The sequence below is a fragment of the Epinephelus fuscoguttatus genome, linkage group LG18 (assembly GCF_011397635.1).
Source record: "Epinephelus fuscoguttatus linkage group LG18, E.fuscoguttatus.final_Chr_v1".
Lineage (NCBI taxonomy): Eukaryota > Metazoa > Chordata > Actinopteri > Perciformes > Serranidae > Epinephelus > Epinephelus fuscoguttatus.
The window spans coordinates 13,990,481-14,014,635 of NC_064769.1; the positions used below are offsets into that span (position 1 = coordinate 13,990,481).

The following is a 24,155-nucleotide window of genomic DNA, read 5'->3' on the forward strand; positions in this document are numbered from 1 at the left end:
CAAAGAGAGATGGAACAACCAAAAAAAAGGACATAAAATTACCATAAAGAGACACAGAACGACTACAAAGAGACACGAAACCACAAAAAGATGCACAGCAACTACAAAGTCTGTGCTTCCTGCTCCTGAGAGGTGGTGGGGCCCTTTGCATATATGTGCCTTTGCCTCATAATTCACCTATGATATGAGCATATTCTGGTCAGGTATTTGTTCTGTTGGTGGTGACAGGCCGATGCTATAATCTGTTGATCCTGATGTCAAAATGTACTCTATCAAAAACAGCATTTAATTGACAGCACAGTTACAGATATATTTGTCCAGTGTTAGTGTATGAATGGAGCACTAACTTGCATGCTACGTACGTTCGCCCACACAGTCTAATATCATCTCCAGAGATGGTGGTGTTTGAAATATTACAGTGTGTATTGCTGGAAGACAAACGTGAGAGGTTTAATATGTTATGTACACAGATGGCAAAAGATTAAAGCACACAGATGTAGCTAGCTAGGTGGCGGGGCTTATTCCAGTGTTGGCCTGTTAGATTAATAGCAAATATTGTGCTGGTTAATGTGGTGGCAGTGATGTTTGTCATACAGCTGTGATGTGAAATTACAAAAGTGGGTTGAGGAATTGGGCACAAAAATCACATCTTAAGTCCTCTCTCCTCTCAACTGTACCATCTTTCTAACTTTGTACTTCCTTTTAGTCTCATTTGAGTCTGTGTATTCTTTTTCTTCTGGGAATGCAGGCACTGTAGTGAATCAGTTTGTCTTCATTGCTCTGTATATGGATCATACCAATGCAGCACACTCAGTGGTAAAATGCAGACAGTAGGAATGTCAGCCATCACTTTATACTTTGACACCGCAAATGTTTGAAGGAAAAGGTCGGGCTAAATAGGCCAAACCAGAAATCTCTCGCCTTTGTGTCCCACATCTCTTTTTTAACGCTGCCCTGCTCCCTTTGGATTTAGCAGAGACACCAAAGCCTCGACTGTGACATTATTAGAGGACTGGTGGGGCTAAGTGATACATTTGTGTCCAGAAAGCTCTACATTTACCTCCTGAGAGCAAATTGGAAAAAATCCACATCCTTTCAACTGCTAGATTTTGTGAAAGATGCCAAACCACCTGGGGACATTTGTCGCCACACAGCCCCTCCAGCTAGACCAGCAAACATTGTTTTTCAGTTAGTTTCGATACCAACATTAACATCACATATCAATTTATTCAGGAGACATGATCATTAGCATACTGTGGCTTCATTACCTGGAAAACCCTTGAAGTCAGAGTCATTGTGGGCGATAGATAGGCCACCTGTCTAGCTCCTGCTTAATGTGGGAGCAACTGTTGTTCAGAGCTTCCTTCTTTCCTCTTTATTCCTCCCATGCAATCTTTTGAATTGGTCTGCCAGCAAAAAAAAGCACCAGAAAATGTACAAATCTACATTTAAACCAAATTGACCCATTAGCTGCTCCTCCACAGTAAAAGCTTCCCAGCTTTGGCAAAACTTACTGTGCTACTTTTATGCAAATGTGATGCCGGGTGGTACAAGCTCTTTGAAATCTTGCTTCATGTATGATAGCAGTATTAAATATAACCCAGGGAAATTGCACACATTATCTAGTGCATACTTTCTAAACAAACTCATGACTCATAGTTCCCCTGAAGGTTCAAGAGGTTAATTAGTTTACTTTCAAAGTGATAAAATGTAAGTGTGAATAAAATATGAAACAGTATGTGAAATGTTTACCAGGCTATTTTTTATGTATTTGTGTGGTGCTAAAATTGTAATCATCCACAGATATATGGAGCTGGACAACTTATATGTAACAGATTTTATTAATTTGAATGATCAAAAGATATAGAGGACATGGAAACATATTAAAGCTTATGGCTGTTTAAAGGGGAAGTTCAACATTTTTTGAAACAAGCTTATTGGCTTTCATGCTGCACTAATACCACTCTAATGTCTCTGCACTAAATATGAAGCTACAACCAGCAGCCAGTTAGCTTAGCTTAGCATAAAGGCAGGAACCAAAGTTTGCTTACCAGCACCTTTGAAGCCAAAACTGTTGACTGTGAATGATGGACATACAAAGTGCAGCACTGTGACACCAGAATCCAAGGGCGTAGGTTTTGTTTTAACATTGGACAGTGGACGGGGGTTTTGGGGTCCTTTGCCAGAGCATCAAACATTTAATTTCCTGCACTCTGGTGAATTTTTACGCACCGTTTTGTGCCATTTCTGCATCAATTTATGGTGTAAATGTCTTTAATTTTGTCAAAGTAACAGTCCTCTGCTACTTTCATGTTTTCATTGGGGTGGACATATGCTCATGTTCTAAACATTAAAGGGAACATGTCCCCTCGCCCCTGAAATTTACACCTATGCCAGAATCTAAGATACATGTCCAGACTCCTGTCTTGTTTAGGCAACAAAGCACTTTGATAACAGTTGAGGAAGATCATGCTGTCGTCACTACCAATGGATAGTGTATGCAAGATTGCCTGTTTTGGTGGAAAACAGATGAATTAGGCTCACTGTCATTGAACGTTTTGCTAATATATTCTGTATCAATGTTTCTGGGACTTGCTAGGTATGTTAATCACTAACATTTCCTCATTATGTTAATAGGAAATGTAATTCGGCATTACGTTTTCCCTCAAAAATGCATTTGTTTTTTTTCAAATTAGTTATATATAAACATAATTTCTAAGAGACAGAGCTGCTAAAGGCCAATAATTAGTATGTTTGTTTAATCGTGCAGTCATTAAACCAAGACCATGCTAAGAAATAGTCCCGCAAATAACCCTTTGTAAAACCTCAACTGATTGTTTTTGCACGGATTACACAAATAAGACTTAAAGTGATAATTAGCTCACTGTGGGGGTGCTGATAGGTGGATTTTGTTTTTTTCACCTTTGGATAAGGCCAGGCTACCTGTTTCCAGTCTTAATGCTAAGATAAGCTCAGCGGCTGCTAGCAGTAGCTTCATATTTAGCGGACAGAAGTGAGAATGGCATCAATCTTTTCATCTAACTCTCAGCAAGAAACTGAAAAGTATTCTAATATAATGAGGCTTAAAACAAAAGGAAAGCAGTGACATGTTGACAGGATGTTCTGATATCAGCCTTACTGCAGATAAACAGGAGTACGAGGAGGAGATATATTAGGCTTCAGCTTGCCAGGAAGTCATCAACAAACATTACCATATAATCTTTCATTCCCCTAAGGCTGCAGCTATATTCAGGGCTGCTTTTTCAACCCAGGTCACACCAGCATCTTGAAACACAGAGACATTGGTCATTGTAGCCATGCTATATTGTAGTCTGATGAAGAATCGATTATATTGGCCTATTCTTGTGTTTCGAGGAATGGGCAGCGGCAGGTAGTTGTTGTTTTTCTCACTTTTATTGAGAATAATGGGGACAGAGCAGGAAGAGCACAGCAGTGCATTCAATGCCACGTCAGGAAAGATGGAAGTGCAAAGGCCCGAACAACTACTTCATCACGGTGCACAAGACTTTATTACGCAGAGAGACCATGATAAATTCAACGACTCTAATGTTTGTTATATGTAATGTGTCTCAAGTGATTCAGAATAAATCCAGATGGATGTGTCAAGCACAAACTGGGGATGGACTCACAAAGCAGACTCACAGACTTGGATAAAAGTTTAAGGTCTTTCATCAGGCTTAGGTTGGTACAGGGGTTATCAGTAACACAGGCAAAGGTGTCCAACTCGACAGGCAAAAAGGGTGGTCAAAAGGCAACAACACACAAGGAACACAAGGGAAACGCAGAAACTCTCACTCAAAGGTAAAAACAATCTGGCAACAAAGGAGAGGAAGACAGGGACTTAGATAAATAAAGACAATGGAGACAATGAGACAGGTGAAACACACTGGGGCGGGGCAAGAAATCACAAAGGAGGGAAACTTGACAGGACATGGGATCCGAAATGAGTCGAGACAATGGTTGCCAAAATAAAACAGGAAACAAAGGGATAACAAATAAACACAAATTTAGGTAGCTTGATGCGTCAAGATAGAATATACATGCAGATGAATGTACGTGTTGAGGAATGTACCACTACTCTTCATTGTCTGTGTCCATCTAGACTGTAGAATTTATATGTTTGGGATCAGTTCATTTCCCATTATATGCAAGTATGTGCAGCTCACATACTGTAGGCTAAGTTTCAACACAGCAGGCACCAATTTATGCCCTTTCAGCGTGCATTTATGGTATAAATGTCTTTAAGTGTGTCAAAACAAAAGTCCTCTGCTACTGTTATGTTTTTATTCGGGGTAGCAAATGCACATGTTCTAGATGTTGAGGGGGACAAGTCCTTCGTGTCGCCCTTGAAATCTATGCCTAGGCTGTAAGTTACTATTACTGATGTCCACACTATACACACACACTCACTTTGTAACTCTGGCTCTCTCTGTTTGTGTCTTCCAGGTATTTATGAGCAGACATTTCTTATATAACTGCAGCCAACCAATCCTGGATGTGAAGATAGCCTTTTGTCAGGTGTGTGTTCCTTACAGGTAAAAAAGGTACAGTACTCATTCACTTCCATTTCCCCTTCATTGCTCTGTATGTTGTGGTATTGTTGTGTTTCTGTGTGTAAAAAGATAATTAATAAACAGTTTGGGTTAACAACCATTAACCGCCTTTTTCACAGCAGATATTCTGACTGGTCATAGTAGGAAAGGCACAGGTAAAAATGATACAATTAACAATGGCTCAATTCCATTATGTGTTCCAGTAAGCTATTCCAGCGAGCCACAATGGATGATACCAGGGCCTTCCCTAAATGGAATGCAGCCATTGTTAATGTTATTGAATACACCTACACTTTTCCTACTATGATATATCAAAATGTCTGCTGTGAAAAAGTCTATTATTTACGTAAGAATAAAGATTAGAGGATTTTTAATGTGCAAATTTCCACTCGTGATTAGGAGCTGCGGTGTTAATATCCCACGGTAAAAAAATGTTTTCAAAAGATGAAGTGTTTGCAAAACTCCTGCGGGGATGTAATTTCATGAACTGTGCATTCTATGTCACAAGAGTGTGAAGACTGCTTGGTTTGCCACAGGCTTTTCCACTGTAGCTCAAATTATTTAGAGCCTTTGCATGGGATGACTGCTTTAAACATGCATGTGTAGCTTGATATTTAATAGCCACTATAGCTAGCTGTACAAAGGCTGCAGTCCAGTGTATTGAAATAATGAGATGATAGCTTTGGGTGACTTGCCCGCCATGTTGAATTTAAATGTATTACATCACACATATAAATTTTTCATGGCGTCTGTGGGAAGTGTTTCAGACCTGTGCCCCTCAGTGAGACACAGTGGCACAGCTTTGTTTGGTTTGTGAGCTGTGTTGTAATTACTCAGTCTGTAATTAACTGATATTTTTGTTGTGGCACCGTTTGTTCAACTGCTCTGCCCAAGTAATTATAGCCTGATTATTATTATGTGCACATTCATAAAAGAATAATGTCTTTAGTCTAGTGAATACAGTAAAGACATTAGTGGCACTAATGTCTTTACTGTATTAGAAGGCTATTACAGAGTTTATATTTCTGCATGGAAACAGTGTAAGTGTAAGCTCAACTGTACTGTGTGTCTTGTCCTGTTTAGTCTACCTTTCCAGTTTTACCACTAACACACTTTTTTGTTGTTTGGAAAAATTACAAATATAGACTGATGTATGGATGGATGATTATTTAAAGGGACAGTTAAACCCCCAAATCAAAATTACATATTTTTCATCTTACTTGTAGTGCTATTTATCAGTCTAAATCAGTGGTTCACAACTGGTCCAGCCATCCAGATTTTTCCTTAGTCATTAGTTCGGGGTCCACACAGTTTAATATATTCAGCGTCATACTTGCAGTTTGCTGTCTCTGTTAAGTAGCTGTTTGTTATTCACTCATGCTACAGGAGGAAATTGCATTTCAAAATAAAGCTTTGTGCTGGAAATTTCAAAATAAAGTGTGTTTTTTACTAACTTGACACATTTGCAAGTCACTTGCAGTCCCTTGAATATAATGGAACTAGATGGCACTCAGCTTGTGGTGCTCTAAGTGCCAAAAATTACATTTGAAAACCTCAATACTGATGTCTCTTTGCAGTTATCATGACCTAGTAACTCAAGATAATCCACAGACCTTGATGTGAGCAGTTTCACATAGGAACTATTTTCTTTATACCAAACTACACCTACCAACCGTACAGCTGCACAGAAGGAAGCGTGCATCTTCTCGTGGACAAGAGACTCTTGTTTGTGACAGCATGAGATTTAAACATGAATGGCGTCCTCCTTGGCTGAGCTAGCTCAGTGGTGCTAGATGAACTAGCAGTAGATGCATGCTACCTTCTGCACAGTGATATGGTTCAACAGCAAAAAGAAGATTCTACATTAAACTGCTCACAACAATGTCTGTGGATTATCTTGAGTAACCAGGTCATGATTTCTGGAAAGAGACATTGCTGTTGAGTTTTTCCAGATATATTTTTTGGCGCTTTGAGCACCACAAGCTGAGTGCCATCTAGTTCCATTACATTTGAGAGAAAGGGGACATCTCTACAGCTGATATCTCCAACACTCAGCAACTCACATCAAAACAATCTAGGCTGATAAATCACACCACAGGTAAAATCAAACATATGTATTTTTGATTTTGGGATGAAATGTTCCTTTAACAATAATAACTTAATAACATAAAATGTATAATATGCATTTCACTGGTACCTTTTACTGTTATTGTGCAAATTGATTATTTCCCTCCAGATGTTTTATTGCCTGCCAGGTAAGTAAACACATAAATCTTCTTTATCATCACTAATAGAGTTTTTTTGTTGTGCTTGCCTCTCGCAGGGTTTTGGAAAACAAGTGGATGTGTCATATATTGCCAAACATTACAACATGAGCAAAAGCAAAGTGGACAACCAGTTCTACAGTGTGGAAGTGGGAGACTCCACCTTCACAGTTTTAAAACGTTACCAGAATTTAAAGCCCATCGGCTCTGGAGCTCAGGGAATTGTCTGGTAGGTGCTCAACAGTGTGTTTCTTTTATGTCCTGTTTTAAATCATATCACGCTATTTGATGTGTTTTTTAATGTACTATTTAATGTGTGTTTATCTCATTAAGCTGTTGTTTTTCTAATTGTCTTGTAGTTTATTGTTGTGGGAGATTATTAAGGGAGGAGAATCTCTGCTTATTGTTTTCACTGTTGTGCAGCAGAAGAGCTGCAAAATGTAATTTTAGAAAATTGTGTGAAGTTTCTGTGATTGATTTGGCAATCAGAATGTCATGTTTTCAGTTCATTCGAAAACCCTGATGTGTTTTCATTATGTCTGACCAATCATAACATCTGAAAACACAGCATGCAGCCATGTGAGTCATCTCTGCAGAGATGTTGTGATGAGCAAAATGAAAGAAAAGATCAGCTCAACGTAAAGCTTGTGAATGTAGAAACGGTTTCATTTCTTTAAAGGATGATATTTCCAGGCTTTGGGTTTTAATTCTGTAACAGCAAACAGATAGAGATTCCTTTAAAAGTGCAAATTAATCTGTCAAACTACTGTTTTCTAATGCTGATGAATGGGCATATTTTAGATCTTGATTATTGAGGACAAAAATTCTCATTTTATGAGACAACATCTTCAATTATCCCTGTGAATACACTTTTAATGAATATGGTTAAAAAGAACTGATTAGGCTTGGTTTTTCACTATTGTTATGCATGCAGGAGCACAGAATTTAATGTTGTTTTACAGACTCTCTTTAGTGCAAAAAAAAATAAATAAATGAGACAAAATAAAGTGATTTATAAGATGGAAGCCTTATGCTGTATTCACACTACGAGCGACACAGCAACAGCGTGACCAGCTAAATTACCCCAGAATCACCTTTAAAGTGCTGCTCAAACACTCATTAACTTAGTTACATTGTGACAGGCGTGTGTGTGTCTATTATTTGCCAAAAAGCACCTTGACTAAACGCCATCTAAAGTTTGTATTTGGGCAAAAAAATGTCTATGCTTGAGCCCCATTTTAACATCACATTTTGCTGCTCCATTACATCCCTCTGTGTGCACAGCAATCCATCATAGTGTCAGCTAACTAAGCTTAATAACACAGTACCACAGCTAGCAACAAAAACATATGATTGGTTGAAGTCTCACCACGTCCCCTGAGTGCTGAAAAAAAAGTTAAGGTTAGTTCAGCTTTCATTTTGCAGGTCGTCATACCTGTCAGCAGTGACAAGTGTCCACAAGTGAACACAGCGTTAGTCACGCATCACGTGCTCGAAGACCATCAGAAATTTGAAAATGTGACGATAATTTCTGTTTTTACAGTTTCTGGCAGTGACAAATGGTTTTATTGAGGAGATTTTTAAAGAAAACATGCCTTTTAAACCCGCCAGCGGAATTTGGGGTTCAGAGAGTATTCAAAATAAATATAACCATGTTGAGTTGTAATTCCCTTACCTCAGCCAAAATAAAAAACACAAGTCCTTCCCCAGCCCTTAAAAAATTATTTGATATGCCTCTCCCGTTTTGCACCACCCCCTCTTACCCTTACAAATAACCAACAGTCCCTTAGCTTAACCACAGCGTAATTTTCATGCCTTGATCATTTTGGTAATTTTAATAATGTGCTCCAGGAATGAATCCTAAAACCCAGAAATTATTTAACAAATTAAGTGCTCAAGGTTTCCACATCTTGAAGTCAATGGGTTTTTGATAGATGCCTGAAATAAGGTCTGACGTTCACACAAGCTCACGAGACTGTCATATTTTATTGTATAACATGAAGTACGACAGTAAATACCCCATTTATGAATTTTGAAGCTTTTTGTGTGTCTTAAAATGCCATTAGAGCAAACACGGCTTTACAACCTTGTTGTGATGGCAACATTAAGTCATGTGACAGCTGTATAATTTATTTATGTGAGCTTTTTACATCTGGTGATTGCATTTAAACTTTAATAATTATGAAAGTGGTGTTCATTTGTGAAGATTTTCTGCAATTATCAAAAATCCAATTAAAAAAAAATCTTTAGGCTTTTTGACAAGGAAACCAGGATGATGTTAACTTCTGCGTCAGCCTACAGAAATAACATCATCCCTGGAGCACTCTGTTGCAACTGACTGACTGATGGACCTTTGATGGACCACTTAACTGCCAAGTGCACCTGTTTCTTTTTATGAACCCATAAATAGTGATTTTTATTTTATTTTAGAATTAAATAAGTTAGAAGGGTAAAGAATAAATCAGCTAACAAATCAAAATGAAAACCAAAAGAAAAGTAAAATTTACTGTTGCTTCTATTTTTAGAAAGATAAAGACAGATATCAGTAGTGTTTCTCACTATCGCTAAACATTAAAAAGGTGTTAAATATATGCAAAAACAAATACCTGTATTTAGTAGAGGAATAATAGCAAGCATTTTTGGCATTATGTAATCATAAATGTAGACTGTACATTGTGGCCAACTATAGTATATGGATTTAATATAGGCCCTTATCCTCTCCGGTGCTATGAGTTCAGGACATACAGTAACTGTTAGAATATGGACGTGTGGGCTATAAGGGCCTTACAGGATGGGCACTTACGGGAATCCTTAATCCGGATTGCAGAGAGAGCTCGTATTCATTGTAATTCATCTCACGCCTGCCCTGTCAGAATGGTGCCACTGCCAAGGCTCCACTTAAAGGAATGCATCTTACAGTCTTTGTCAAATGACCAAACAGATCTATTAGTTACATTTATGTTAATGCAGTGTCACAGTGGTGATACACCCGCCTCAGAGACGCTTCTCGGGATGAGCCGACTTGACGTGTTTTATACCTATGTTTCTCATACAGTGCTTGAAGAATCACTGGCCCTCAACACTCTAAACCCCCTTACCCTCCACTCGCCCTCGCTCATTGTCCTTCCTTTGCTTCCCATGCCCTCAGCCCTTCTCTCCTTCCGCTCCAAAGCAATTTTGTGCATTTGCAAAGGAGCTTGGGCAGGCTGTAACTGCTAATGCTGGGATTGTGCCCATTTGAAGGATATTGTCGAGATGGATGGCAGGGAGACAGTGCAAATCTAATTTAACCTGCTCTGCTGTGTGCTGCTTGGCTCTGCCCACAGCTGTCAGCTGGTGTCATATGGTGACGGCATTACCACGACCGAACCACATAAAACCCCAAAGGCTGACATAATATTCTGCTGATTATAGAGATCAAATGGGACGCACTATGGTCTCATTTAGATGTAAACAAGCACATCAACAACATACCACAAGAACGTGACATGTGTATTTATACTGGAAGAATAATTTTGTCATAATGCAATGACAAAATAATTAGAGTGACTTGCCTGCTGTGCATTAATATCAGCATAATCCCCAACTGGATGACATAATCTCGTCGACGTAAACATCTGTCTGATTTTGCACAGACAGTTGAATTCCTTTCTACTAACAGTTATATACACTCACAACAGCTTGTATGCAAATTACAATATACATACAAGCAGGGAGTTATCCCAGTGATTATCAACAGTGAGTACAGTAAGTATGCATTTATTATGCAATCAGCAGACTCTTGCCCCTGTAATGCCTGAGAACATGGTAATGAGAGAACACTTGTATCACTGGCTCAGCTAAGACTCAACTTGCCAATGTTGTCACCCACAAACATCACAGTCCATGCACATCTCTGCCCTTCTGACTTGTGCGCTCGGTCACGATGAGCTTTCAGAAGCATCTTAGCAGGGATGAAGGCTTTAAGTAGTTTAGCTGGTCATGACATCATCTCTCACTCAGCTAGAAAAGTGATGACAGGCTCACATCCCTATTGGATCAATGCTTTTATGAAGGCTTCACTGTTTCCATGGTCACACACGCCATCCCTGGCCTGCAGTCTCCAGAGACATAACGAACCGCAGTTGAATCCCACCCAGCCGTCCACAAACCCACACACAGTGTCGTCTTGGTTAGGGTTGTTGCAGTAAGCCCGCATGCAGCACTGATGCTCAATTTGTAGCTTCTTTTAGGGAGAATTTATCCGAAAATGCACTGTCTAAGATATAGCTGAGACTGTGATATGCATGGCATCTTTATTGCTTATTTTTGTCTAGGTACTGCTTTTCATTGGGAATAAATATAAAGAGGCAAAATCGCAAAGGCTCTCAAGGGTTGGGGATTGTGTTGAGTCAGCAAAGAACTCACTCTGTGTAATGACCTCCAAAATGGGTTGAGCCACTTTGTGGAAAAAATATATGTCTCATTCCCTTCTCTACTTCATTGCATTGTGTTTTTATTATTGTTTATAATACAGTAAAACAAATATTTCTCATTATATTAGAGTATAATGACATAGACTGTAGACTGTACCATTTGTAATGGAATAGTTCAGCTTTTTGGGAGGTGCACTTACTGTATTTGCTTTCTTGCACAAAATCAGATGAGAAGATCAGTGACATTTCTGTGTCTGTAAGGTAAATATGAAATGAGGGTACATATACAAACCAAGGGACACAAAGGGACACTTTGCTAATTGTCAACAAGCTTTGTGTCATAACATTGTGGGTAGTATGTGTAAATGAAGTGTGGTAAACTTCCCTTTATCTTACCAGTGCCCTGATTTCCCCGCTTATCTCTCAGCTCAAATTTTTTTGCCAGCTTTAGGGCTGTTGCCCAAACTACAGATCATACTTCTGCATATCTGTATGCCCCTCACCACGGACAAAAAGAGTATAGAAGCAGATTGAGAGACCCCCGCCCCCCCGTAAATGTAGACCAAACTCAGATCACATGATAAAACCAGGCAGTGCTGATCAACTAAAAGATACTGAGATACAAGATACTGTTACTGTATTGCCTAAATTGTCTTCAGAAAGATATTGAAGTGCACTGTTCAGCTGTTATTGTTACAACTGTTGAACTAGGTGTGGTCTCAAACACAAGACTCTGGAGTAAGTTCAGGTAAAATAAGTCTTTACTGGTCAAAAGGTCGGTTCGGTACACTTCAGTGAGGGCAAACAAATCCAATAGGGATGAGGCAGAGTCAGTCAACAGGCTAAATCCAAAAACCAAGAAAAGGACACTGGGAAGCAAAAGGTTAGAATGCTAAACACACAAGGAACTAAGACGAACTGGCACTGAGAGAAGACAAGACACACACTAAATACTCTGGTGAGGGGAAGGCTAACGAGACACAGGTGAAGCTGATCAGGGCGGGACAGTCAATCAGACACAGGTGAAGTCATTAAGAGGAAGGGAAAACACACAGGGGCAGGAAGTGTTGTGATCTGGCACGATAGTAGATGTGAGTTTCAAAGTGGTAAAACCTAGCAGTGCTGATCAAATATGAACCAAGATTCTGCGACGTCGTAGCCTATTTCTTGCCTATAATGATTCCAGAAACATATTTCAGCTTAACTTTTTCACTGTAATTCAAGATTGTTTGTTACCAGCTGGCTGCCATACTCTCTGTAGAAAAAAAGCCAAGGTTGAATTATGTTTCCCACTAGAAGGAGCGTTGGTCCTGCTAGTGCAGTGCATTATGGTAGGTGTAGTTTTTCTTACCTCTTGAGCAAAAGTGAATGCAATAGCCCTTTCCCTCTGTTTTCTCTGGTCATGTAGCACCAGTTTCAAAAGTACAAGCGCCCTCTTACTGCTGCATAGGCAGCCTAGTTGTCACTGCACTCCAGCAGTGAAATACTTTTTTAAAGGATATCCTGAAACATGAATGGAGAAATAATGCAGATGCTTCCACACAGGTGCACTGCATGGTACAATTAAGCAATTAACATCCATGCTGTGTGACATGTATAAAAATGATTTGTCACCAGATCTCAACTCAACTGAACAGCTGTGGGAGATTTTGGACTGCTGGGTCCAACAGCACTCTCCATCACCATCACCAAAACACCAAATGAGGGAATATTTTTGGGGAGAATGGTGTTCATCCCTCCTGCAGAGATTCGTAGAGTTGTATAATCAATGCCAAGGTGCACTGAAGCTGTTCTGGCAGCACGTGGTAGCAGGACTGGAGGACAGAATTCTGGACCCTGTACATTTAGGCATTGTCTGTGGGCCCCTCCCTGCATCCACAGCCAGTCATTATAGTATCTTTGGGGTCAGTCATATGAGGGCTCCATACTCAGTGCCCTTTTACCCCCTTGTCCAATGCCACTGGGTGGTGGCCAAACACCTTACTATGATACCTAATGTCGGTTTTTATTTAAATTTGACACCCGTCTGTAACTGCCTACCGACAGCTCTAAAGCTAGCTAATTAGTTCAATCTGTACAAAAACCAGAAGTGTAATAATGACAAATAATAGTTTTCTGTCCATTAAACATAAATCTGGAGAAGCTTAGCTTAGCTGGCAGCAGCTAGCCCAGATCTGTCCAAAAGTAATATGGGTCAGACTATTTCTTGGCCGGTCACAAGGACTTCATTGAGTCTTGTGCTGTACTCATGCAATGTAAGCAGAATGGGAAGTACAGGAAAACCTTTCGTTTTTCCGACTTGGGAGCATTCACGCACGACTGCCAGATGGTTACCCCCACTGTTTGCCTTGAAGTGACATCATTTTAATACTCTAAATCAGCTGCTTTTGTTGTGGTGTTTATTTGGAGCATTACCAAGCGACACCACTTACAAACAAACTGTGTATAGCTCCTCTTAAATAGCTGAATTGATTTTAGTCATATCAGATTTGATGTAAATGTCAGTGTTAGTCATGGATAGATTACTGAACAGGCCTACTGGGCACAGGTCCAGGGGCCTCAAGGGTCAGAGGGGTGACTTAAATTAACACATACTGAACAGGAAGAGACTCAAAATGACCCAAAATGGATACAAAGGAACTGCAAAGAGACACAAAACAACCAAAAGATGTGTACATTAAATAACAACAAAAAAGAGAAATAACTACCACAAAGTCTATATGTCTATCTCCTATGTGTGGGAGGTAGTGGGGCCTTTTGCATAGCGACCCATTTTCTCATAATCTGCCCATGTTGTTAGTGATATCAGTCTTCTCATCTAATTTCTTTTTAAAAGAAAATGAATATGCGTATTTCAAAAAAAAGTTGAACTACTCCTTTAATATCTACACACATAATTTCAATGAAGTAATCTGTCATCATTTCATGAGTCTTTTTTTGAGATTTGAAAAAATAATCATTTTGTTTTTGTGACCAATGATATTCAGGGTGGATTGTCACAATGTCATCCAAAGTAATTCATCCAACCATGAATACTAAAGGAAAAATGTTTCATTGTTTTTATTCCCTCTGCAGTGCGGGCTATGATGCTGTTCTGGACAGAAATGTAGCCATCAAGAAGCTGAGCAGACCCTTCCAGAACCAGACCCATGCCAAGAGGGCATACCGGGAGTTGGTGCTCATGAAATGTGTCAATCACAAAAATGTAAGTGATTCCGCTGAGGGGTAACAGGGGTAAGAATGAATGCAGGAAGAATGAAAATGCAACCATTGTCAGAATGAAGCACAGCTTTAAACTATACCCCAGTCAGTGTCTATTTTTGGTTCTCGATAAATCCCTTCGCTACAAAACGGAGACAACGTTGTGACCGTGCTAAATTCGATGCCTCCAGAAATGTACCGAACTGGCAGGAGAGTGAAACAGAGAGCACTTCAAGGCATGAATGTAATCTCCAGTGCTGCAGTTTGAGCTCTTTTCTTCTTCTCCGTCTCTTTTTCCCCTCCTCCTCGTTTATCCCCACTCTTTTGTTCCACCTCACTTCGTCGGTTTACTCAGCAGTGTCCTTCATCAGGGTCATCCCTCTGCTGTAACTCTAATTTTGTCTGTATATTTAACTCCTACATCTTGATCCTCTCCGTGCTCTTCTCTCTTTCAGATTATCAGTTTATTAAATGTCTTCACACCACAGAAATCATTAGAGGAATTCCAGGATGTGTGAGTATAGTAAACCCTTCTTTGCATAATTACATTTCCATCAAAAATATTAATTTTGCTTGTGTAACAGGCGACAGAGAGCCACTTGTTTTCATTGAGTCTCGCGCCTCAAATAATGGTGAAAAGAAGGAAACTGAGTTTTTCTTATGCATTACGTGCGAATTATTCTGTTGCATCTGCAGTTGTGAGAACTCAACCACTGGAGTGTAGTGAGTGAAAGTACTGTAGGTGTAACTCGAGGCTGCTGGAGGTATCCTGTTCTCATACTGAATGATAAATGAGAGTGTGCTCACGTTTAGAACAATCTGCAGAGGGATTCGTATGTCTTTGTGGGACTTAATTCAGCCAGAAATGGTACAGTGGTGCCCACAGAAATTTTTCATTTCAGGGATGGCCAGATGGGGGTGGTACTCCAAAACCAAAAGCCATAACTGAATTTTAGGAATTCAATAATGCTGTTGAAGTATATATGGGCCAATGGAGAACTACATTATTCTGAGAGTTAAGGAATTGCATACTGATTTACTTTGGTTTCTTATTTTACAGTTAATGTTGCTAAATATCTGATGTGCATAGGCTTATACCAGTACAGTTAACATTCTGAGTTCCACAACAATCCTGTTTTAATGCGTTATACATGTTAGCGGATAAATTGTTCTTCAAAAAGGCTGGTTGTTGTTTTCCTCAAAAAGACGAATATACAGCTTTCCTTTGAAGGAGTACATTGATTGTAAGGAACAAAACACTTACTGGATACAAGCCTTTTCAAATTTAGGGTAGACTTGTGGGCACCCATAGAACCCATTTTCGATCAGATATCTTGAAGTGAGAGTTCAAGTGACCCCTTTGAAAATGGCAATGCCAGTTGTTTCCTCGCCAAAATTTAGCCTGAATTTGGAATATGAAATAACCCCCTTCCAGACAAGCTATACTGACTGGTTGGTATTAACGAATGCCTCAAGTTGTCTGGTTTCACAAAACACCACTAGCTTTGCACTAGCTTAAAAAATTAGCACACCGCAGCCTCAGACAGTAAAGACAGTAACATCAGCCTCCAATTGTTCTGAGATGGTAGAGGAATGCTCAGTTTATGACCTTCACAACTCCACAGTCACTCAACTGATAATTCATGCAACCACTCGTAAATCAATTAAACCATTTCTCAGGTACCTAGTGATGGAGCTGATGGATGCCAACTTGTGCCAGGTGATTCAGATGGAGCTTGACCACGAGAGAATGTCCTACCTGCTCTACCAGATGCTGTGTGGTATCAAACATCTGCACTCAGCTGGCATTATTCACAGGGTAGGAAAACAAGACATCTCAGTTTTCTTTTGTTTAACTACTGAACATGGTTTGGGTTGTGTGGTTTTGTTAGTTTTGGGATAGCAATTTGCAGTCTTACATCAGTAATCTACTTGACATCACCTTGGTTACCCATTTGGCATTCAGAGGGCACAGAGGGAACATGGGGTTTAATCCTCGGTGCATTACCTTGCATTGTTTATAGGGTGGGAAGCCTGTGAGGGATCGTGTCCTTGTCCATGCACCAGCAGATTTGACTGGTTGGCTGAGTACAACCTAATAATTGCTTCTAGTTTCACTATTTGCAGTTTCAGGTAGCTCTGATTAAAATTTGAATTGAACCAACACAGGCAGGTTTTCAAATTTAAAGCAAAGGTTTGACATTGCAGTGCTACGTATCGGCCAATCATCCTTTGTTTCACCCATTAGCCCTGTTCATTTGTATGACTAGTGCAGCGCCTGTTCAAAGCGTGCCTGTTTGGAACGGGGCTGATTGCTTGGCCTCTAGTATTGCTGTTTGCAGCTCTACAGACGCACTCATCCGAACAACTTCACACTTGACGCTGCACTTCCTTGGGTGCTGAGCAATAGACCTGCCATGACCTAGTAATGCTAGAGTATACACATCATTTGCTAACAGCTAGCTTTTGGGGCTCCGGTCTCTCTTTCTTTATCCGTTCTTGAATGTACTGTAACAAACTGTGGAGAATGAGCTGTACATGCCGTTCTGAGGTGTAACAGTTAATAGGGACCCCTTCTTAAAGGTCCAGGTTTAGAGGGATATATTGGCAGAAAGTCAAATAAGTCAAAGTCAAATACCAGAAATCATTGAAACTTACCAACAGAAAAGAAGGTTTATAAATTACCAAAATATCCACAGTTTCTCACATCCATCTTTTTCCATCACCAGGACCTCAAACCAAGCAATATAGTGGTGAAGTCAGACTGCACCCTGAAGATCCTGGATTTTGGTCTGGCCAGGACTGCAGGCACCAGTTTCATGATGACCCCTTATGTGGTGACCAGATACTACAGAGCCCCAGAGGTTATCCTAGGCATGGGATACAAAGAGAATGGTGAGAAGTCAGCATAATTGAGTGTTTGAGCTCGCATGCATCAAATTCAGACATATTTAAAGGATAACACCGGAGTTGCTCTATTTATTGCTCGCTTTATGAATGCACACAAAAAGTCTGGCACCCACTTTGCCAGAGTCAATTAAAACAGCTCACAGAAATCAATTAGTGCGTGTTTAGCAGTATTTGCTAATATAGTGCATCACTAAATGAGTTTATTGGAACTATAAGCTGAGCTATTACTTTCTTGTCGTGGCATTGAAGAGGGGACAGTTAATGCAGACTGGGAGCCAACCTGTAGTCAAGTAATTAAAGTTTTGAAGCATTTGTGGAACAAAGTCATTTTAAGAGGTGAAGTACAAGCCCAGACGCCAGAAAAAAATGTTAGCATTGTGCATTTCTATATAAGCTGCCTTTGTCATCAGGAGGTGGAAGTGAGGGTGGATGGCATGTCATCGAGGTGAGACGCCTAGAAAGCTGAAGACATCTGTTTGAGACAAAAAAGATTGTTTTTTTTGTTAGTTACTGCTGTGTCTCTAGCAGCTTTTTTAAGGCACTGATAGGCAATTTTTTTTAGCAACCCATTACTGTTTTTCCACCAAGGGTAATGGCTTGAAAAGTGATTGTCTTTTACTGAGACCTCACTGCTTTTCCTACTCGAATTGTGCTGCCAAAACTGGGTATTTTAAGCCATAATCAAGTGTTTTCTGTGCCTTAATCTAACCATATGTTTACCACAGCGTTGCTGAAGTGTAAAGTTTCAATGTATCCACTAAGGTGTAAATGTCATGTATCTGTGATCTGCAGAAACATTCAATGCAAAAAAAAAATTCTGGCAATTGGGTTGTCAGTACATATAGTAGCAGTATGTCTATTTGAGCTGTATGCAGTGTATTTGTAATCCAGTGGGACCCAGTGACTTGCCTACAGTATAATCTGCAGTGGAACAGACAGAAGGAGCTTCTGACTCTAGCAAAAAAAATATTTGTTTATCTTTTAATAGGCATTAATGATCAGTAAAAAAAATAAAATTACAGAGGTGTTATCCATTAATGATCCCAATTATATGTGAAACCTCACAAACAAATCTGGTGTAGTCGCACTTTGCAAACGAGCTAAAGTGAATTGAAGTGTTGGCGGTATGAGTCACTGATTAAAAGCCCCCAGACATCAGACATGTGATTGGCTGCCAGCCTAAGCTATGATTCATTAGCCATATTCCTCCCATGGATAGAAGCCTGCAGGCTTTGAAATTTCCTGCCGCTAGTTAGGCTCATCCTCTGCTCTCTGTCTATATCTATTTCATTCAAGTTTATCTTCATGTAACATGCTCCTCACTAATTATTTCTCCCTCGCTGAATGACAGCTAATCACTGTTGCCTCTCCCAGAAAGCTTGATGTGTCTAACACTAACCTTTGCCTTCCTCTCTTTTCTTTTGCTCCCTCTCCGTCTTACTGTCACCTCTGTGCGTGCAGTGGATATATGGTCGGTGGGGTGCATTATGGGAGAAATGGTGCGCCACAAAATCCTCTTCCCTGGGCGGGACTGTATCCTTGTTATCTGATGGTAACACAGTTTTTATTTATGGGTTTATGTCTGCTGTATGTAATGAAGAATGAATTAAAAAAATCAATCATTCTTTGTTTTAAATGCGACCATCCATGTTGGGTTTCAAGTGTCTGACTCAAGATGGATTCAATTGCCTTTTAAAACACTTTCCCAGTCAAGTGCTTGGAGAGTAATGAAACAGTAGCCACAGGCGGGTTGTCCATTATTCCTTTGAAAATGTATTTTATTCATACGGTAATATCCACAACACACTTTTCACATGGTATTTTTGCTTTAGTTCCATCATTTCACATTTCTCAGTTATATTTACTTTGAAGATTATTCTGGCCTGATGTTCTCTGTGTGTTACTGAGGTGAACTAAACCACACTCACACCTGGCTGTCTTCATAACACATGTCCATATCAATTCCAGCTGATCCTCTTTTAACGCTTTTAATTTATCTTGCAGTAACATCCTAAAACAAGCATCATAAATTCTTGTTCTCAAGGCGGTATGTCTGAATCCTAGGCTTTATTCAGTCTCATATTTGGGCAAGAGGAAGTTCTCTCTCTTTGTGTCTGAATATTTAAGTGTGTGTGCTATTTCTGTGAGCGCTACCTGGTGTGTTCTCCTGCAGTGAGGGGGCTGTAATTGCCCAAGATGATTTCTTTCAGTGGGATGGCTTTAGATAAATAGTCCTCATGCTGAGTTTGTGCGCATGTGTGAGTCAGACAGTAAGCATTCAGTGAATTAATAATGAAGGATTTATTCATTTTAAGCTTCTGTGGATCCCACGTGGTGGATCCCACGTGGTGTGAGGAAAGGTCAGAGGTTAAAGGTGTAGACTGTTAGCATGTTAGCTTGAATAAATGTGACAGCTGCCATGATGGTGGATGGATGATGTCAGGTAGTAAAATGACGGTTTGTATATCAATTACTCACCTCGTGTTACTTTGAATTTGTGAAGGAAATTTTTCTCACATGCCTCCAGTGAACAAAAAATCCAAAACAGAGAAAGTCCTTGTTGAATTTAAGTCATACCACAACTATTTCAAAACATTCATTTACAAACTCTCACACAGTTCGTATAATCTAAGTTTCATTTATCTAGTCAAATGCTCAGTGCTTCCCAAACAGACAGCCCTTTCCAATGGGTAACTGAACTGAAAGTGAAACTTATCTATGCTCTCTTCAAAGCCAGACTCCATTGACAAAAACAGTAAATTTACTTGCTGAACACTGGAGCTGCTGGTCTTCTGCTGCCTTGATCAGTTAGAGGGTTTGTTCAGATTCACCGAAGTCACACAATAACACAAAAATAGTAACTGATCGAGGTGAATGTGGACCAGCAGCTCCCGTGTTCAGCGAAGTAAAATTACTGTTTTTGTCAATGGAGCCTGGCCTTGAAGAGAGCATAGATCAAGTTTCCATTTCTGTTCAGTTCCCCATTGGAAAGAGCTGCCTGTTTGTGAAGTACTGAGCATATGACTGGACAAATGAGACTTAGATTAAACTGCATGGGTTGTTGTGAGACTTTGTAAACAGATATGTGAATGTAGTTTTGCTGTTGTTAAACATGTACCCCAATAACTTCAGCTAATCAAGAATTTCCTCCTTTTCGGATCTTTGCTCGCAGAAGGAATGCAAGAAAAACAAAGTTTTCTTCATAAATTCAATGTAACACTAAATGAGTAATAGATACACAAATGGTTATTTGGAGGGTGAGGTATTCCTTTAGATGACTTTCGAATTTTCATTGCATTTGTTGACAGTAACTTTAACATAACCAATCGCCGGCATCATCTTTTACAATGATACATTTAATGTAAGTTGTTTAGAGGCAGATAAGCAGTGTGTCTGCAGGTGCTTTTGTTGAACACTGTGGTCTCCACATCCCTGAACATGCAGTCCCTGAAAGATTAATGCTCTGGAGAACTAGAAAACCCCTGCAGTGAGCTCTGCAATATCTCTCCCCTTCTGTCTCTGCTCTCACAAAGACCTGAGATTCTTACCACCCTAACACTCCATCCTTTCTTACTGTAGATCAATGAACTGTAGTCATGCACACTTTTGTTAATCTTCTGCTTATAGATGAGTTCTGGACTGGTACGCTGTCACTGCTAATGTTAATTTACTTCATAGACTTTTCGACCTGAGGTATTGACCTGGCTAAAGTTATCTGCACCTTCATGAGTGTCTGTCAGATGATGATATAGGAGAGCAGTCTGTCTACACGGGTCACAGCACAGTGAGCCTCAGGGTGACTGGGTGTTCGATGGCCATTTAGCACAAGAGCGTATTAAATAAGTGGTTATGAAGTGATGGCAAGGGAATTGAAGTTGTACTTGTTTGTGGCTTACATGTCGCATAAATAAAGACAAGTAATAACTGGTAAAATGCTATGCAATAAAATTTAATACATATTGTTATGTTGCAGAAGAAGCACTGTGTTACTTAATTTTAGGAACTCCTAAACATTTAGAACAACTTTAGCTTCAGTAACATGGCGTACTTCTGTGTGAAATGGCACATGTGAAGCAGAACATGGGTTTAATTATGACATGGGTTTAAATCAAATACTACACATTTGATTGGATCACTTAAAAGCCGGCATGGCCTAGTGAATACAGCACAATGGGGCTGCAGAGGACTGTTGGCCTCCACACTAACCTCCCTCAACCGCACTGTTAGGTGGACAACTCCAAAAACAGTACAATTCTTAGTTTCAGATGGTCATACATTAAAGAAAGCATACTTATTATGTCATATTCTATTTCTGCCAATACATCCCCCCAAATCCTACACACCGGACGTTTATAGTAATAATAAATAACCCTAAACCCATGCATAGGGACAATAAAGGAAGCAACATATCCCACATATTGGGACCCTACTCTTTTCCCATTGGCTCTCACACCTCAGACCTGGTCCTCAAAATCCAATTTGATTTTTGTAACTCCAAATGAGTTCAAGATGAGTCATCAAACATTTTTACAGGAAAAGAAAAGAGAGGGATTCTGACACATATTTAGCCAATGAATAATAAAGCATACTGGATTAGAACTTCGAAAATACATTTATATGTTTACGTATGTGTAAGAGATTTAGGAGGTAGAAGTGTCAAATGATTATTGATAGATGATGGTAATGCATGCGTGTGTGTGTTTGTATGCTTGTGCATGTACCTGTGTGTGTGACCCCAGTGGACATGTGGTCAATCGGCTGCATCTTTGGAGAGGTGATAAGAGGGACAGTGCTGTTCCCTGGGACTGACCGTATCCTTCTGACCTCTCGTTTCAAATGTAAACCTGAATATCGTAGAAACCTTCAACATTTTTCTTGCGTGCGGTTGCATTCAGGTGCATGATGCTCTGCTTCAAGACACAAATAACTCCAAAGCTCCACAGTGGAGCATCATGCTTTTCTGGCACTGTTGAAAAAAACACTTCTAGCTGTCGGAGGGAATCCAACAACTTGCTAAAGAGCCATGGATAAGAACCTTAGCAGATGAAAAAAAAAAAAAAAAAAAAAAAAAAGCCTCTCTGAGCACCGGGTGGATCATGGCCAATGTGCAATGGAGACAAAAAGGAGGTGGAAGTGTGTGGCGTTCCAGCAAGATGAAGTAATGGGGATCTCTGGTGGCCCTGGCAGCTAACTGCCTCAACTGGCACCATCTGTGAGAACACAGGGATGGGAGGGGGTCATTCGGAGTGTGTGGAGGGGCAACACAGGAAGTATTTGTTGCCAATGAGGAGGGGAAACACAAGCTGACACACCCTACAACTGTGTTTGCACACACAAACACAACCACATGCTACAAGCTCAGCAATGTAAATCAGATACACAGTAGGTATTTCATATATTTTAAGCAAATGTCAAAGCATAAAGATAATCACATGGGATCACTGGAGATTTATTTGAGTACCAGGAAGCCAAAAGCAGTGAAAGTAATAGAAGGGGCGAAATATTGATTGGCTGCGTATTGAAGCCCGTAATTCTCAAAATTTCTCATGGATGCTTCTTTTGGGGTGAGATGATTTGTTTTGAGATCAGAAACACATAAGTAACTTGGTCAGACTTGGTGATCGGGCTCTTTAGTTCATTTGTTTGTATCTTTGCTGATGATACTCTGTCTTACAGGCCCAGTTATTTATTTATTTATTTTTAATTTTCTTTGGTCTCACAACCCTCATTATCATTACTCCAACCTTTTCTGAATCAAAAGTTAATCATTTTTCACTTGTCTTGGGAGTAGTACCTGAATGGACACTGAGGTGTAAAGGATGCTACATATTCCATGTGTGTTTCCCTTAATCCTGACCCACCACACCAGACATCGACCAGTGGAACAAGGTGATTGAGCAGTTGGGCACACCCTCACCAGAGTTCATGAAGAAGTTGCAGCCCACAGTGAGGAATTACGTTGAGAACCGGCCAAAGTACGCAGGTCTCACCTTTCCCAAGCTCTTCCCCGACTGCCTTTTCCCTGCTGACTCTGAGCACAACAAACTCAAAGGTGAGAAACTGAACTGAACTGTACTGTTGACCGATTATTTGATTTTGTTACCTTTGCATGTGTGGTGTGATTCTGTAATGTACAACTTTGGATCCACAAAAACGTGATAACCTACATGTGTCAGATTTCTTATGATGCCAGCTTCTTTGTTAACTACAAAAGCCCTGAAACTTAAGGTCTAAGTAATTTAAGTTTATCTCCCATGTAGGACATTATAACATACAAGATAATCATGTGAGAGATGAAGTTTTGTTGGACCAGGGCAACCATAAATGTTTTTAAAACTTACACCTGGCATGAGTGCTGGCAATGCGTAAAATCAGTGGCTGCTATGATGAAACATGTCTGTCCATTAAATGTTTCAATAAATTACAGACTTGACTACCTCTGCTTTATAACACCTGTGCACACTCTGACAGGAAATGTTCCGTTGCTGTATGTTGTTGCATTGTCATTCATGCACTACCATCAGATTCACATTTATTGTTCGAGTGATATCCGACCATTAGATGGATTGCCATGAAACCTGTGACAGACATCCATGTCCCCCTCAGGATGAATTGTAATTACCATGGTGGTACTTAAGTTTTTCGCTTGGCACATCAGGTCATCAAGTCAAAATTGTAATTTGTCTAACACTTTGGTTTATACCTGCAAAACTAATGACATTCTATCAGCCTCAGCTGTAATTTGTATTTAGTGCTATTTAGCACTTTAGTGCTATTTAGCACTTTGCTAA

At 39.9% G+C, this 24,155-nt stretch overlaps 1 protein-coding gene across 8 annotated transcripts in view; it reads left to right on the forward strand.

Moving 5' to 3' along the window:
• mapk10 (mitogen-activated protein kinase 10) overlaps positions 1–24,155 on the forward strand; it is a 50,144-nt gene that overhangs the window by 13,497 nt on the left and 12,492 nt on the right. For 5 of the 8 annotated variants that reach the window (XM_049604299.1, XM_049604300.1, XM_049604303.1 and 2 more), the window contains exons 2-9: positions 4,468–4,539; positions 6,898–7,067; positions 14,329–14,458; positions 14,910–14,968; positions 16,135–16,273; positions 17,184–17,349; positions 18,826–18,897; positions 23,234–23,416. In XM_049604299.1, coding sequence (XP_049460256.1) covers positions 4,468–4,539; positions 6,898–7,067; positions 14,329–14,458; positions 14,910–14,968; positions 16,135–16,273; positions 17,184–17,349; positions 18,826–18,897; positions 23,234–23,416 — 991 coding nt within the window. Of the gene's footprint in view, positions 1–4,467; positions 4,566–6,897; positions 7,068–14,328; positions 14,459–14,909; positions 14,969–16,134; positions 16,274–17,183; positions 17,350–18,825; positions 18,898–22,103; positions 22,176–23,233; positions 23,417–24,155 lie in introns of all 8 variants that reach the window. The other 3 variants (XM_049604301.1, XM_049604302.1, XM_049604307.1) reach the window with 3 other exon arrangements.